Here is a 17,751-nt window from a genome sequence, read left to right on the forward strand (position 1 = left end):
ACTGACAAGGGGCTATTGGTGTTAGCAGCCCATGTGATGACAAAGGCTGGTATGTGGGGATTAGAGCAAGGACATGGGAAAAGGTGCTCAGGCCCTCAGTGTTGAGCTCAGCAGGGAGCCCCAAGCAGAAAATGAGATGCTGTTCTTCCAGTTGGTGCTGAGCTATGCTGGAGCACTGCAGTAAGCCTGAGATGGAGATGTAGCCAGGGAACAAGGTGGGGTGGTGAAGTGGAGGCAACTGGAAGCTTCATGATTCCTGATGTAGGGCTTATCCCCAAAATGACAATTCAGCAGCTCCTCAGATGCCACCTGACCTGCTGTGCTTTTCCAGCACTCAACTCTTGAGCACCAGCATCTGCAGTCCTTATAATCTCCAAGTGGAAGCTCAGGTCTCTTTCTGGGGGGGGGGGGGGGACAGAACATTGCTTTGCAGAATGCACCTATCACCCAGCCTGTGCTTTGTTTCCCCAGTATTGAGGGGACCACATTGTGAGCAGCAAGTACAGTAGACCAGACAGAATGAAGTGCAGGTAAATCACTGCTTCACCTGGAAAGTGTATCTAGGGCCTTGGTTAGTGAGGAGGGAGGAAGTAAGTGCACCTTCTGCAACTGCATGGGAAGATGTGTGGGCTGTGGGTAGGTACTGGAAGCAGAGGAATAGCATAAAAGGGGGAAGTCAGGGTTAAACTGCATTTATTTCAATGCAAGAGGCCTGACAGCCAAGGCAACTGAACTTGGGGCATGGATTGGTACATGGGCCAGGGAAATTGTTATTACAGAAACATGGCTAAGGGAGGGACAGGACTGATGAGGTGGGGGGGGGGGGGGGGGGGGGTGTTTTTCATTAGGATGAACATCACAGTAATCATGAGGAAACATTGAGTGTTTGTCCACAGAGTCTGTGGGTAGAATCAAGAAATGAGGGGGGAGGGGGGGAGAAAGTAATCAATAGCCTTTTTGATAGGCCTCCCAATAGTCAGCGAGAGATTGACCAGCAAATGTGTAAAGGACATCACAGATAGCTGCAAGAATAATAGGGTCATAATAACAGGGGATTTTACCTTTCCTAACATTGACTGGGACTACCATTGTGTTAAGGGTTTGGATGGAGAGAAATTTGTTCAGGAAGAGTTTGTGCAATATGTAAATGACCCTACTAGAGAAGGGGCAAAACTTGACCTCCACTTAGGAAATAAGGCAAGTGAAGAAGTTAGTGGGAGAACACTTTGGGGCTAGTGACCAGAATTCTATTTGTCTTAGAATAGCTATGGGAAATGTTAGGTTGGGTTCACAAGTTCTAAATTGGAGCAAGCCTGATTTTGATGGAGTTGATTCAGGGAGGTTGTTTGCAGGAAAAGGGGCATCTGATAAGTCAAAGACTTTTGAAAGTGAGTTAGAGGGTTCAGGGGCAGCATGTTCCTGTTAAAGTGAAGGGTAAGGCTGGCAGGAGCAGGTAACCCTGGGTGACCAGAGTTAGAGGCTCTGGTTGTGGAAAAGGAGGCAGTACAGGACATGTATAGGCAGCTGGGAACAAATGAATTTCTTATGTAGAGGGTATCAGGGTACATGAGAGAAATCAAGAGGGTGAAAAGGGGACATGAGATGGCTTGGGCAGGTAAAGAATGGTTTTGGATTCTCCAAGCACATGAAGGACAAAAATGGAACTAGGGAGAGAATAGGGCCTCAGATTAACCAGGTATCTACGTGCAGAGCCACAAGAGACAGGTGAGATCCTAAATGAACATTTCAGTATTATTACAGCAGTCATTAATGCCAGGGAAGTTGGGCAATGAGTGATGTCTTAAGAGTCCACATTACAGAAGAGGTGAAGCTGAAAGCTAACAGACATGAACCCCCAGGTCCTGAAGTTATCCCAGGACATTATGGGAGACAAGGGGAAAATGCAGGGCCCCTTGGAGTGTTTGTATTGTTGACTAGCAATGCAATAGTTATCCGCATGGACTTTAGCAAGGCCTTTAACAAGTTAGCACATGGCAGGTGGTGGAGTAAGGTTAGGCCTCAGGTTGCAGGGAGAGCTCGCCAGTTGGATATGAAATTGGCTTGACAGAAGATGGAGGATGGTGGTCAAGGATTGTTTGACCGACTGGAGGCCTATAACCAGTGATGTGCCACAGGTTGATGCTGCATCTACTGTTATTGATCATTTAGATCAATGATTTGGATGAGAATTTAGGAAGTATGAGCAGAAAGCTTAGGGATGACATCAAGATTGGTGGTTATAGTGGACAATGAAGGTTATCTAGGAACACAATGAATAAAGTAAGCCTAGGAATGGCAGATGGAGTTTATTTAGGAAAGGACCTGCCAAAAAGAAAGCAAATTTCAGTTCCAGGGTTCTTATGGTATAGTGGCAGTGCCCCCACTGCTGGACCAGGAAGCCCTGGCTCTGCCAGAAGATGGTCACAACATGCTGATTAGAAATACCCAAACTAGAAATGAGATTCGGATTAATAGTGAATTATTTTAAGTGGATGTTCTAGGCATCACCTACTTATCAATTAAGATTCCTACCTAAGTGTTTCACTGGAAATAAATCCCCTTCTCCCTACACTCCTACCCCACTAGAATCAGTAGAAAATGCTGCAATAGCCCCTCTTTCTAAAACTGAAAATTCAATAGTGCTGTAGGGAAAATTAAGTTCCTACTTCAGTCAAATCAGTTCCACTATTTACAAAGTGGTATTGTAATTGGCAATGTTCAGGGATGACATTTCTGGAGCAGGTGGGACTTTAACCCAGGACTCCTGGCTCAGATACAGACACTACCACTGCACCACAGCCTGTTAGTGATACAATGGAGAGTTAGGTTTGCTGCCTCAGATCATGTTAGAAACAGCTGCATTTTCATCCTACTTACTGTAGGGAAATAGGAAAAATGAGAGTTGGACAAAGCAGGGTAAAAGATTAAAGCCAAATCAGCCTTACCCTGGGGAGTGTCAGCTGTTTGCATTAATTTAGCTGCCTGTAATCACATGTTCTGCTCCCCTCAGCACAGGAGCTGGAGCAGGCCATTCAGCCCCTACTCTGTTCTAAGCCAAATGGGATGATTGCTGCATATCTCTGCAGCAGCAGGAATCTCACCTTTTGAAGGGTATGGCCAGATTGGCTTAAAAATCACCGAGTTCAATAGTAGACACTGCTGGTGATTACAACCAAATCTCCAGGCCCAATGGATTCCTGGACCCAGAAGGGAGGGTTCGGCCACTGAGGGGTGAATTGTAAAATCTAGAAAATACTCCTGTTGCACAAAAAGGACAAACCTTGAAGATATACCCCCACTGCCATTAAAACAGACTGCCATTCAGCATATTAGGGCATGCAGGAGCAACAGTCCGTGAAATGAGAAAGCTTACCAATTTCATTGCTCATCCATGAGAGAGAGAGAGAGAGAGAGAGAGAGGGAGAGGGAGAGCGATGGGTGGGAGTGAGTTGGTGGGTGCATGTGAGATCCAGGCAAGGGGGAAGAGAGAATGCTAGTAGGAATCCTTGGAGGAAATAAAGAGGGGGTTTAAAAAAAAAGAGTGAATGAGGAAACAGGACAAAGTATAAAACTTTAGAGAAAGAGATAAGGGAGGTGGAGAGGGTGGGATGGGAGTAAGGGGCTGGAAGAGTGAAAAAAAAATTCAGGCGTACCCAGGTTCAAATCCCACCTGATCCAAAAAAGGTGGGTGGAGACATCTGAACAGGTTAGAGTGTAAAATTCAGAACTGTACAGCGATGAAGTGAAGCCATACTTAACCCATGGTGCCTGAATAGGGTAGGAATCACCTCGATTGTCCTGAACTGGTTGTTATAAAGACTGAAGACCAATGTCAGTGACTGATCTAGAGGGGAAAGGAGTTTGATTTTAAAAACTCAGGCAGAAGTAGCAGCTGAAAGAGGACAGTGTTCTAAAACAATTCACAAAAGGAAATCCAGACCTCAAATTTCATCATGATTGAGAGTCAGAGACATGGCTTCATAATTAGAAGGCAAAATTTAGAAATCCTGGGTTTTTGGTCAGGCTCATGAAATTAACCAGAATAGACAGACTTCAGCAGGAAGGGTGGAGACTGAGAATCTTCAGGATGCAAGAGTGGAAAAGTTAAAACAAGCTTTCAATTCCCCTCCATATGACCTCTCTCCACAGGTCTGGCACTTTCTGGCTTGGTGTGATTTCAAACATCCTAGCTTTGAAATTTTTTCCCCCCCAAAAAACTCAGTCTGTCAAATTCAAAGATGGCATTCAGTCAAAAGCCAAAACCCCCATTAACAGCTACAGGTCAGTACTGGACCTGTAAGGATAGAGCCTCTGCTCAAATTGTCAGCCAAGTCATGGGCAAGGAAAGAGAATCAGTAAGTAAATGCAAGATTCCTCTGCAGCTATTGGAATGTCCTGTATGGGTGTACTTCTGAGGAGTGTGCAGATTTATTGCAGTTGGTGGAGCACTGCAATTTTCACACAGCAGGAAAAAAATGGGATTCCAAACCTCAAACTGCTGACTTCATTATTTACAGCTTACCATTGGGATGAAAGTTAGTGAATGCTCCCTTAGTGAGTGACTCCATTGAAGGAGTTCCCAGCCTGGCCTGGCAGCTCGTGCTGATTGTCAGCTGAAAGCTCACCATTGTGGAACAGAACATACAGGCATGGAAGCCCTTTCAGGCAGCATGTGCTGTCTATTTAGGCAAAAGTGCCTAAATCCTCCACTGCATGCACCCCCATAAAAACCAACTAGATGGGATAAGACATCTTGAGACTCATCCATTGCTGTGGAGGAAATTGTTCTTCAAAATGTGCAAGTCTGAAGTTATCCCTTACTTGGAATAAATAAGACTTGTCAATTGAGCAAAATATTAATTTGAATCAATTTAAGATTTTAATTAGCAATTGAATTCAATTGTTCAGTCCCAAAACAATGCATTTTACTACTGCAGTGGTGTTAAAACATTAAGTGCAGAATTTATGCACAAAAGATTCCACAAACCAGCATACACTGGACTGTCAGCCTTGTGCTGATGTTAAGCAAGCCTAGGCCCCTTTTACAGATCACATCTCAGTCAAAGCTGGTTAAGAAAGGCCGAGACTTGCCACAATTATGCAGGTCAAAGAGTGATAACCACATACAATCTCAACTTCTGAGCAACTTTATTCAGGAGATCAAACATCTGAATTCTCAATCTGGAGTCAGTTCTTTTAGTGGCCTATCCCCACAGCCAGGTGGCAACTCAGTTTACAAAAGTTTAATAAAAATTACTACTTGAACAGTGAAATAGATCAGTGAACTAATCCTCATGGTACAATAACACTAACTCATTTGTTCATGAATGTGGATCTAAAGCACCAAGGTCAGGCTGCCCTCAGTAAGAACATGGGCAGTTTGACAGCAAGAAACTGGCACAGACATTGCTTGGATCAAAAACTCCCTGCCTCACTTCAAAACCAACTTTAAAAAGTGGGGAGGGGGGTTTGGTGGGTGGGAGATGGGATGCATTCAGTGGCTAAATCTTCCCATTGTTGGATTAAGGTAGCCTTGATCAAGGATCATGTATTTTTTAAAAGTGCTAATGTGCATCAGTCTGCAAAAACTTGGCCATACATACTTTTGAGCAGAATAGTCACTGACTAATTCATTTGAGAATCTGGCCAAACTTTCTCAAGTAAGATCTCCAGAGACTCTCCAGTCCAAGGAGAATCAAGTTAGTAATCTTTAAAGGCATGGACTGGTCACTAGGAAGCAGACTGAATATGCAAGAGATATAGGGGCTAAGCATTGAGGGTTGGTCTTCCAAACAGACTGGGTGATTCCCACTTGGAGGAAAAAAAAAGTGTTGATAGTTCAGACAATGCAGTTACCCCTTTGAGACATTCACCTCCCCTCAACCTTGTCTTAGTTCTGCAAGGCAAATATCAATAATCAAACTTCAGGGACTTCACTCGAACATCCCCTTGCACTTGGAGGTATGTCATGGTGTCCATAGATGAGCGATTAGGGAACTCCAGAACTTGGTCAGGCAACTTAATCTCAAACTTCACTCCAAGGAACATAATGGAAAACTGTTGAAACAAGAAAAATGGAAGGTCATGTTTTGACAATTCTTAAATCAAGACCATCAGTAAGCTGGTTATTCCTTTCCCTCCACTGTCGTCATCTGGTTTCTGACATGGAGATATTCAACATTCCTTATTCTTTCAGGCTCAAGGACTTAATATTGCAGTTATATTGCACCTTTGCTAAACCTAATAACTTGTGAATTAAAGACAAAATGGATTCCAAATTTGATGCACTTTAGCCACCAAGGCTGTTTCATGAATGTTTGTTTGTAGTTGACTAAAACTTGGTTAAGAATGCCTGGACAACTCAAGACAACACCAAACAGTGATTGAAATATAGACATCTGCAGATGCCAGAGAAGATAAGGACACTAGGAAAGTATAACTTTTAGCTGAATTCTGGAGAAGTTGGCAACCTAAAAAAGTTAATGCATGCTTCAGCTCTGCACTATTTTGCTTTAGTTTGTAGAGTGAAGGTAGCATCCCTAGCCCTAGTCTCCTGGCTCAGGTAAAGTCCTGAGAGTGTGAGGGATTGAGCTCCAGAGTGAAATGTCAGGGATACAAAAACCATCCAGACACTGTGTAAATAAGATACCCAATTCCTTGTGCAGGGAGAACAGAAAGCAAGGAAACGAAGGGATGCAAATTCACCCAGTTAAATAGAGGACTAACTGTAGCCAGATTTTCATCCCTGATTTAAAAACATTTAACTCCCCCTTGAAATATGGACTAATCTTCACAATTGTTTACTTGCCAAAATTAACCTCCATCCACAATGCCTAAAGTTTAGGCAAATCAGTGTATTTTATTTTGGAGTTCAAAGTTACACAGTAGTGATTTGGGAAATCGTGTTAAGTGTTACTTTGTTAATAAAACTGGTGTGAATTCTGTCCCAAGCAGGAGCAAGTAATCATCCTGATAGCCCAATTGGGCTTGGAGGCATTGGATGGTGCTTATGGACTAGGCCAGACCCCCTCAAACATGTCAAGTAGCCCAGACCCCTAAGCAGGTGTAATGCAGATATTTCAGAAGGGATGCAGCTGGTCAAGCCACACTTAAAGTGTACAGAATTTATTACCAAATTAAAACAAAGCAGTCACCTGAAAGCCCAACAGATCATCCAACTTAAATGCTGTACCCAATACTTGCAAAACCCCTTGATATGAAGGTAAAGATCAAATACTGTCTTACAAGAGAAAAGTCAGAGGGGGGAGGATCAACACAGACCTGCTTCTTCAGGTCTAGCAGCTTTTACAACTGCCTGATTGCTTTCCATGAATATCCAGACCAAACCAGAGAAGAGCTGATCTGGGGGAACTGACCACTCCTTTCATTGTACAATTAAAAACTTTAAAGCCCTTTTCCTGTGGCAGTATCTGCTAGCTATAATCAATTGGCCCTTAGACTGAGTCTGTCTTTTATGACCTGAAGAAAAAGCCAGACAACAAACTTGTTAGCTTGTGGAAAGTGGGGCATGGTCAGTGCACTCTTCCAGGGGTGGGGAGTGGAAATAGGATCAATGGTAGGCCATTCAGACCTTGGAACCTGCTGTGCTATTTAAGATCATCCTACCCAGTACCTCATTTCCCATCTTCCCTCCTATCCTTTAGCCCCAGAGACCACTATAAAACTGCAGTCAGCATCTAGTTCACAATACAAGCAGTTGTACATTAATGCCACAAAAAGAAAAAGCCATTTCCTCTAGCTACCAATGAACAGAAATCACATTGGCAATTCAGAACCACATCTGTTACTGGTGTCCTCTTTGTCAGGGTACATTCTACTGCCCAGTAGCTTTACTGAGCTGCTTTAATATAGGTAAAAAGGGAGCATTATTAACTGCCTCAGGAACAAGAGACAGGAGAGCAGCTCAAAAAACATTTTTAGAAGTAGAAATAACTTTATAATCATTTAGTTTCCAAATGTAGCTTTAAAGAACTTAAACTGACCACTTAATGTTCAATTATTTCAATACAAACCAAGGCATTGGTTAGGAATTAGATTAGATTCCTAGTGTGGAAACAGGCCCCTCGGCCCAACAAGTCCACCCCCCCCAACCCCCACCCTGATCCATTTCCCTCTGACTGATGCACCTATCACTATGGGCAATTTAACATGACCAATTCACCTGACCTGCACATCCTTGGACTGTGGGAGGAAACCCATGCAGACACTGGGAAAGTTTGCAAACTCTACACAGGCAGTCACTGGAGGTTGGAATCAAACCTGGGACACTGGTGCTGTGAGGCAGTGCTAACCATTGAGCCACTGTTTGCCACAAAGAGCAATTAGGCCCACCTGTCAAAGTCCCAGGTTCACATTGAACAGTTTCAACCTGCTCAGTGATTAACTGTGCTGCTTCATTGCCAGGGATCCAAGTTCCATTCCAGCCTTGACTGGCTCAAAGCGGTGGGTAAAAACGAGTACAGATGCTAGAAACCAGAGTCTGGATTAGAGTGGTGCTGGAAAAGCAGAGTAGGTCAGGCAGCATCCAAGGAGCAGGAAAATTGAGGTTTGGGCAAAAGCCCTTCATCAGGAATACAGGCAGGATGCCTCTGGGGTGGAGAGAGAATGAGGGTGGGAGGGAAGAAAGTAGCATAGAGTACAATAGGTGAATGGGGGTGGGGACAGAGGTGATAGGTCAGAGGGGGGAGGGTGGGGGAAGGTAGCACAGAGTACTGGGTCTGTGGGAGTTTCCTCCCATACCATGGGTTATCTGGAGAGAGTGTGGTGTTGTGGGGATAGGGGTTGACAGTAGATGCTCTGAGGGTCAGTGTGATTTGATGGGCCATGGGGTTTCTTTCTGCAGTTAGAATGACATTGTTAATCAACCCTATTTGCTAATATTTCACCAGATTGGTCAGCCCACTCCCAGTGGGCTACAGGCAAGCTGAAATTAGAATGCTCTGGGATTTGCTGCTTGGAAGGAACAATACCCCCTGGAGTCAGGAATTAAGTTACTGGAAAACCTCAAGTCTGGCATCTGTAGAGACCAGTTAATTTCAGGCACACAGTCACCCTTTGCCAGAAGGAATTTTGCAGAAGATAGGGGCTGGGGAAATGGGGCAAGGAGTAGTGATAGGTAAAGATAGAGCCCAAAGAAGAACAGTTGGACCAGAAAAGATTGGAAAGTGGTCAACCTCAAAATAAGTGGCTGTTAAGGGGTACTATTAGTGGTGAACTGCAGTTAGTGGATAACAGCAGACCATGTGATAAGGCCTGAGGTGTGATAGTTGGAGTAAGGGCATAGGGAGGAGGTGCCTAAACTAAAAAAAAATTAGTGAACAAGTCATTTTGCTTAATGCCTCTTGGAGAATTAAGATATTCAGGCCAGAGATCCCAAAGTGACTTGATTTTTGACTCCAAGAATCTTTAGTTTGAGGCATCCACAACAAGTGGACACTGGTTACAAAGGCCAGCAACATCTTCCTCAGGCAGGAGGGGAAATTTGGCATGTCAAATAACCTTGCCAATGTTTATAGGTGTGCCATAGAGAGCATTCTGTCTGGATGTATCACTACCTGGTATGGTAACTGTACCATTCAAGATCAGATGGTGAACTCAGTCCTGACAATCACAAAGGCCAACCTCCCATCTATAGAATCCATCCACCAGGCCCACTGTCAAGGACAGGCCACCAGCATTTTCAAAGATCCATCCCACCCTGCAATGCTTTTCTACAACCTCTACCAATCGGGGAGAAGGTATAGAAGCCTGAACATACACAGCCGGTTTCAAACAAGCAGTCACTACCCTACTGTTTTGAGAATACTGCATGGACAAACTCTTGGCATTGGCCTGTACTTGTGCTTTGCTGCTGTTTATCTATAACAGATAACAGATGCTATTTAATTATGATCTGCCCGTATTGCAGGCAAGACAAAGCTTGTGCCTCTGTACATATGACAATAAATTCAATTAGTATTTGCATTAGTCCAAATTACTGCTGCAGAGTGTTTGCTCACCATATACACACTTTAATAGCCCATCTTTAAGTGGGAACTGTGCTGCTACAAACTGTTTGCAGTTAAAGTTTGCAGCAACTGCCACCTAGTGTATAACTAGAGCATTAACAGTTACCATCTTGTTTAAAACGTTCCCAATTCAAAAAGGTCTTTAGACAGCATGTTCCAAATCCATGCCTTGGACAGAAGATACATGAGAATTACCACCCCTGCAAGTCACATCTTGACTTGGCAATATCACTTCCTTCAAAAACAAATCCTCCCAAGGCCACTGAAGGAGTCTGCAGCACAGACTACAGTGTTGAAGGTAGCTCATACCAACTTGAAGGACAGCTAGGGGCAGGCAACAAAATACTGCTCCAGCCAGTAGCACCCATACCCCTGAGTAAATAAAACCTCCAAACCAAGGCAATGAAACAATGACTGACATGTGCCAGTCCAGAAGCTGAACTAATGACATATGTACCCCTGCCCCATATAAGTTAAGCAACTATACACTATAGTGAATCAGTAATATTCTAGGTTGGTTCAGGCCTCATCATTGCACAAGGTGAAGGGAAGAGTGCAGATTGCATTACAGCTGCAGAGTAGAACATGCCTGGCCATGAGATGCTGCCTGAACAGCTGTGCTTTTCTAGCACCACTACTCCAGAATCTGGTTTCCAGCATCTGCAGGCCAACACTGGAAACCAGGGAACAAAATACAAGCATGGAGAAGCTCAGCAGGTCTGGCAAAGTAGTGCTGTAAGGAATATAGCTATTTTGAGTCAGATATGACTGCTACACCACAATAGTGACCAGATGGTTAACAGCTACACATTTGCTACAATTAAAGAAATTCAGCAGTCTTCCCACAGTGGCCAATTAGCTCAGCTTAATTGGAGTAACACCTCTAGACCATTGCTTCCACCCAGTTTTTCAAAATATTCTAGTCTTTCCTTCATTACTTTGGCCATAATTTGCTGGGATCAATCTTAATTGATAACTCACTCATTTGCCACCCTTCCACCTCATCTTGGGGAAAAAAAAAACCAAGATCCATACCAACTACCATCTTAAATCCCAAGGATCTTCAAGATCTAGTTGCTCCAGTCATCTCTTTGCATTGACTTTTTGATTTCAGATTACAAGTTTGAGCAGTGGCTGCTTCAAGATCTAAACTGAAATGCAGCAACAATCAAGTGGATATCACCTGAGGGTATAGCCACCAGGCGTAGCACATTCTGAAAAATGTTCATGGGAACACAAACTGACTGTATCCAATACTCCAAGGCAAACTCCATTTAAACATTAGATGCTCAACTGACATTGTCCAAACTGAAGTGTAATGGTTGTCCCTAGGGAGTAGGCACTGATCCTTTTTGCAGTCTGAAAGAACTCTGCATTCAGAGGAACACTATTACACCAATAGTACATAGCAAGCTAAGCACAAAATTAAAAGCAGAAGCGAGCTGGTTTAAACCACAGCACTGCCACCACTTTGTAGCAGTGATGGAGGTGGAGTTTAAGGACAGCCTGGTTTCTGTGGGGGAAGCGTGCCAGAATACAATGTGGTAGAAGCTGGGTACAGAGCTGCTAGAAGTGTTCCAGAAGTGTTCCAGATTGCCAATCCCTTTACACAATTCTTAATATGCCCTCTGACCAACCCAGCTCTAACTTTACTGTCAGGTCTTGCTCAGAGGGACAGCCTAGTACACTAAAAAATCCATCCTCTTCCACCCAACCCACCTTTAACTTACAGGTAACATTCAGAGAAATACAAGCCAGATGAGACCAACTTAGTTTGGGATTATGGTCAGCATAGACTGAATCCAAAGTGTGGTGCTGGAAAAGCACAGCAGGATTCTCCTTCTCAGATGCTGCCTGACCTGCTGCACTTTTCCAGCACTACACAAATCTGATCTCCAGTCCTCTTTCTCCCAAGATAGACTCTTAGTTCCAGTCTGTGCTGTATGACAGACTATTGCTTTTTGGATTTGCCAAATTGTACAAAGACCTTTGTCAGAAGAGACAATTAATTCAGCCTCTTCCACACAGAAACTGGTCAGATATTACTTAGACAAACTGAAGCTGTCATAACTATGGCAAGAGTATGTTGGCTTTCACAAGAGTGAACAGCAAGGCACTTTCACCCTGAGAGATGGACAGCAGTACAACTCAAAGCCCCAGGACTGGAGATTCAGATGCCAACCCCCAGGTTAAGGATATTTACAGCTAGATCATTCACAAGTGACTTAGAGAAATTCCATGCTCACCTTAAAGCACTCTCCCTTCTCAAATACAAAGGTTTCCTCTCTCTGCTCAGTGCACCACACACCATCTTCTTTACTGTTGCAGACAATCACTCTACCGTCCTGATCATCATTGAACCTTGGGTTAAAGTGTAATGCCAGTGTAGAGTCATCTTTCCCCAGGCTGATTGCAAACCTGGAAACAAACACAAGTGTTCAGATTCTGTGCTCCTGCACACAATCTTCCAAAAGGAAATATTGCTGTAATTTCCCTTCACTGAAGAGGCTGATACTCAGCCCACTTCACCCTCAAGTTCAACCATTCATGGGTAAACTTATACTGAGCGGGAAGCCATTTCAGACTCATTTTAGTGTCAGCTACAGTTCTAAATCTGGATGATAGGAGATTTCCTCCCCATCTCTTTCCCACCCAAAAGCTCCAAAAAGCAGCTCAAGGCTAAACTGATACCAGCACAAACAGAAACTAGAAGCTATCACGAGGCTTATGGTTCAGGGTACTAATTCTGCATGGAGAGAAGGCTGGTTCTGTCACTGCTGCTGGGAATGGGACTGTTAAAAGGTCACCTAGCCATGGACTGCTGTCAGGTTTCCCAACTCATTACACTATACTCCTACATCTGTCAGACTACTCTAGTCTTCCTTCCACCTCTTGCATATGACCAGTGTCATTGGATAACACTAACATCATTCTCCATACTGCCTTGGTGGGTTTTGTATTTCCACAATAGGGATTGGCAGATCAGTAAGGTTCTGCATTTCTGTTCTTAGAACACTGACAAGATCGCTGTTGAAAGATTGCCACTAACCACAGGAAGCATGAAAATCATTTTTCACTTTCTCCAGGAACAAGGTTGGGACATTTTCATAAATGCATTGACTGCAGCACTTTGGGGCCCCAGGGAGAGTTTAACAATTATCTGAATTAGTGTCTTGCAAAGGTAGCACATGGCATTCCATGAAAACAAGACCTTAACCACATCCCAAGAATACCATGGTGCAAGGATACTAGGATATTGTACATCAACCCTATTCTGGGGTCTTGTGTCCAAGAAAGAGGACCATTCCTCAAACAAACTAAACAAAAAGAGTTGCTGCTCATCTTCCTCAATAGATTCACTGGAAAAAAAGTTCAATAGATCCTAATAACCCCCCAAAGCATCTTACGAGTACTCATGTAAGATGTCTCAGGAACAAACCAAGTAGTGAGAGAAACTCCAGTCTGGAGAGAAACAGCAAAAAGTGCAAGCCTGGTGAGACTTCATAAGCTCACACACAATAGGCAGCAGTGGCTAAGTGGTTAGCACTGCTGCCTCAGTGCCAGGGAGGCTGCAATTGATTCAACCCTCAGGCAACTTTCTCATGTCTACATGGGTTTCCTCCCACATTCCAAGGATGTGGAGGTTGCATAGCCAAAATCAACTCAAGTCACCCATGTAGGGTCCAGGGATATTAGGCTAGATGGATTAATCATGGGAAATGAAGGCTTAGAGGGATGGGGTGGGTCACTTGAGGGTTGGTGTGGACTCCATGGGCCAAAATGGCTGCTTCCACATAGCAGGAAAGTTTATAAACTAGTAGTATCACAACCAAGGACAAAAACCAAAGTCAACATGTTCATGAAAGAAATCATCCAGTCACTTCAGAGCACTACATAGTTAGGAGTTTGCAAGGCTAAAACAGTAGCAGAATAGGGGCATTAAAAAAAGTGATTGAAGTCTTACCTGTCTGCTTCTGGGTCAGTAAAGACTTTAAATTTGACGGTGTCACCAATCTTCATGTCAACATCAAACATTTCCAAGACCTATTGAGATCACACCATAGGGGAGATGTTAAGGACACTGCTTGTAATCCATATAAGTGCCCCCCAGATCATCTGCTTCAACCCCAATTCAAACAAATTCAAGGAATGTGGTAGCCAAAGCTGGTGTCAATAGTGACAGTTAAGTCTCAGATTAATAGACACCAGTCAAAGGGAGGAATTCTGTCCTTACCCTCAGGAAAAGGAATTACCTCAACAGCCTGAGCAAACTATTTGACCAAGGACTATAGCCAGCAACACAGGCCATGTAAGCAATTGGATTGGACAGTGGCAGGAGGTAGAAACTCACCCAGTTTACTGGGAATTAAACCAGAGAATGGAAGTTGGAAGAGAAACAAATAATGCTAGAACTTCCCATACAGCACAAAGTTAGTCAGCCAACTGAGTCGATTAAAGGGGACAAAGCAGTGGAAATGGCACATCATTTACTTCAAAGACAATTCACTGAGGAGTAATTTAAAGCTGAACAGTAAATCCAACTGGGTCTAGATTAGAGTGGTGCTGGAACAGCACAGGGCAGGCAACATCTGAGCAGGAAAATAGAGGTTTCAGGCAAAAGCCCTTCATCAGGAATAGAGGCAGGGAGCCTGTAGAGTGGAGATATAAGTGAGGAGGTGGGGAGAAAGTAGCAGAAATTGTACTCTATGCTACCTTCGCCCTACCCCCTTTCTCTCTCTACTCCAGAGGCACCCTGCCTCTATTCCTGATAAAGGGCTTTTTCCTGAAACATCTATTTTCCTGCTCCTCAGATGCTGCCTGACCTGCTGTGCTTTTCTAGCACCACTAATCTAGATACTGGATGAGGTAAGGCTGGAGCAGAGCAGATATTTAGTCTGCAGGAGAGTTCTATCCATCCTTCATTTGGGAGCAAGGATGAAAGTAGCACAGTTTGTATTCCCCTTATCAGACATCTTGCTTCTTCAGAATTGAGAATTCTGAAGAGAAGCATCAAAAACAAATCCTGGAAGCATGCATTCTGCTTCGGCAACCAGTTCTAGTGCTGCAACTTAATTTAGCCTAACTCAGCAGACAAGGTCAGGAGGTTATACATAATCCATGTTCCGGAATAGCTGTCAGTGGCGCACTCAGTTCGTTTCACAAAGTGAGATACTCTCATTGAAGTGTTGAGAAAGGATTTTTCCAGAGAGTGAAAGCGTCTCTTCAACAGTAAAATAGCTAATTGCCAGCCATCATTTGCAGTCAGCAATACCAAAGACAGGCCTGATCATGTCAATGGAAAAGCATAATGTTTACTGTGACGAGAGATTTACATCAGCAGATTCTCAATTTGAAGAATGCTCTTGGTCGGAGTTCTGTCAACTTCCACTTGCAACAGAATTAGACAATTGTAAATGAAAGGATGCAGTATCAAAGATTTGGTGTTTTGAAAATAGTATGTGCAGTGAAGACAGGATTTTAGGCAAAAGAGTTAAAACCAAAAGGTGCAAAGATGCTGTCCCGGGCTCAGGTCTCACCTGATCCAGGAGGTGGATTGTAGCTGCCTGAACAGATTGCATTGACTTTGATTTTAAAAAAATCAATTCTTTCTGCATGAAGATTTAAATACTTATTAAATGTGGGACTTATATCCCACCTCAGGGCTAGGAAACAAAGGGTTTATGACCTACTTTATTCACAGGATGGAGATCACTCGCTAAGCTAACATTTATTGGCTCTCTAACTGCCCTCTGGGCAATTAAGAATCAATCAAATCATTGTGGGTCTGCAGTCACAATAGACCAGACTAGGCAAGGATGGCAGTTTCTGTCCAAAAGGAAATTAGTGAGCCATGTGGGTGGTCTCCAAGAACTGGAGATTAGATCATGGTCATATGATAATTCCAGGTTTTTAAATTGAATTCCAATTCCACCATTGTTGTGGAGAGATTTGAACCTGGGATCAACATTACTTAATCTTTGTAAGAATGGTCACAATAGTAGCAAGCCATTCCCTTCCACCACCTGCTCTAGAGCAGAGCATAACATCGCAATGAGTGTTGATCCAAAAATAGCTGAGGAAAAGTTAATATGCAGCATTGCCAGATTAGAGACTGTGCAGTACCTAGTCTCCCCGTGACTAGGGGAAGTGTCATTTTCAGCATTGTAAGCTTACATTATGGAGGAAGTAGCAGAGCTTGTTAGTCACTAAAGCAGAGGAACTGAGAAACACATTCCCAAGACAGTTCTATTTGCAGGTCACAAACTCCACTCTAGTAGTTACTAGAAACTGCTAAAGTGTGTACTACACAGTCAGCTGCTAGTGAGTTAAGGTTGTAGATTCACATCCTATTCTAGGGGCATAGATTTATAATCCAGGTCAAAGGAGGGTTGTGGTCATGCCATTTTCCAATGGCATCCTAGGTTCAAATCCCACCTGCTCCAGAGAGGGACCACATCATCTGATCAGGTCAGTCAAGAGCATCTTTAACCCAGGACTAGAGTGTCAGATAATAGCTTTCAGGGAAAAAACATAGCAGCATTAAGCTTAGACCAGTCTCCCCATATAGGGGTGTATAAAGAGATTCCATGATCATTTGAAGGCAGAGCCCCTCCCCCCAAAACAAAATTTAACCTCAGGTCACATTAGCAAAACAGATTCAGATTAGCACAAGCAGGAGTACTTTGCTCAAAAGTGAAACAGTTTCCTACACTGCACCCAAAAACATTGTTAACTACAAAATGCTGTTGATACAGAATTGCAGGCTTTTCTAGAAAGTTTAAAAAGGAGCCAAGTTGTAAAACAGATGAAAATACAAACTTACAGGATTGTTGAGAGTTCTTATGGAGTTTGAAAAATGCAGGAAGAGTTTAGTTTTGATAATAAAATTTGATTTGAGGCATGAGTTACATCATGCTTAAACCACTTATTAATCTAGGTGGCTTTGTTTCAAAATACAGACTTGAGTTTTAAACAAAATCCTAAAACAAAGTCCTAATTTAAGATTTAATCACAGTTGAGATCTGGGTACTGTGAAATTCTTGGATTTAAGGATCTCAAAACAAGAGCCATGGACCAATATCATGTCTCAGAAGTTAAATATTCAATTTCACAAAGTATTTCAACAAGTCACATACAAGTCCATTATTTCATTAGTCTCTCCAATTTGTATGCCACTACTCACCCACCCAACCCAATTTATTCAAGCATTTAAGTCATCAGGCTTATTAACAAAGGCTTCTGAACACTAAAGTGATTACATTTTTGTAAAAGCGACTAACTACACAGGAAAAAACCTACAGAAATAACGCTCACGTTCACTTACTACAAGTTAAAGGCCTTAATGAGATACACTGCTGACAAACCAACTATTAGACACCCACTTTGAATCAATGGCAACACAAGCTTTAAACTGCAGCATAGCTGTCAACCCAATATTTCACCAATACTCACAGTCCTCATTATCTCTGGCTTTTATGTTTACCACTCCAAGGTTGAAATACAGCCAGCTTTCAACTAACCATGTGAAACAATTGCTACAACCACAGCCTATATGAATACCATCAGTCATCAGCTGACACATGCTTGGCATTTAAGATGATCCAATCAGTGTGCTTTCTTTTGAAGATTCAACCCACCCCCCTCCTGTCATTTGTCCATCCCTTGGAAGCAACAGCCAATCAAAGCATCCAATGCAGGGGGATACTGATACAAGTAGCGGAGA

General features: G+C 43.1%; 1 protein-coding gene across 1 annotated transcript; it reads right to left on the reverse strand.

Moving 5' to 3' along the window:
• Positions 1-5,131: 5,131 nt before the first annotated feature.
• On the reverse strand, positions 5,132-17,550 carry LOC122541962 (galectin 2b). The gene is made up of 4 exons (XM_043679251.2): positions 17,481-17,550; positions 13,993-14,072; positions 12,275-12,446; positions 5,132-6,057 (listed from the first exon to the last, which is right to left on the reverse strand). The coding sequence occupies exons 1-4, from the start codon at positions 17,487-17,489 to the stop codon at positions 5,911-5,913; spliced, it is 408 nt and encodes a 135-aa protein (XP_043535186.1). The 5' UTR covers positions 17,490-17,550; the 3' UTR covers positions 5,132-5,910.
• Between the last annotated feature and the right edge of the window lie 201 nt (positions 17,551-17,751).

This window comes from Chiloscyllium plagiosum, unplaced genomic scaffold, assembly GCF_037043375.1.
Source record: "Chiloscyllium plagiosum isolate Xiang-an unplaced genomic scaffold, Cpla_swu_hap1 HiC_scaffold_33, whole genome shotgun sequence".
NCBI lineage: Eukaryota > Metazoa > Chordata > Chondrichthyes > Orectolobiformes > Hemiscylliidae > Chiloscyllium > Chiloscyllium plagiosum.

Excerpts from the sequence above, each read along its gene's own strand:
- LOC122541962 (XM_043679251.2), bottom strand. Across the intron at positions 12,447-13,992 it reads ACTGACCCAGAAGCAGACAG|GTTTGCAATCAGCCTGGGGA; the intron begins GTAAGACTTCAA and ends GTTTGTTTCCAG. Across the intron at positions 6,058-12,274 it reads AGAAGGGAGAGTGCTTTAAG|TTTTCCATTATGTTCCTTGG; the intron begins GTGAGCATGGAA and ends TTGTTTCAACAG.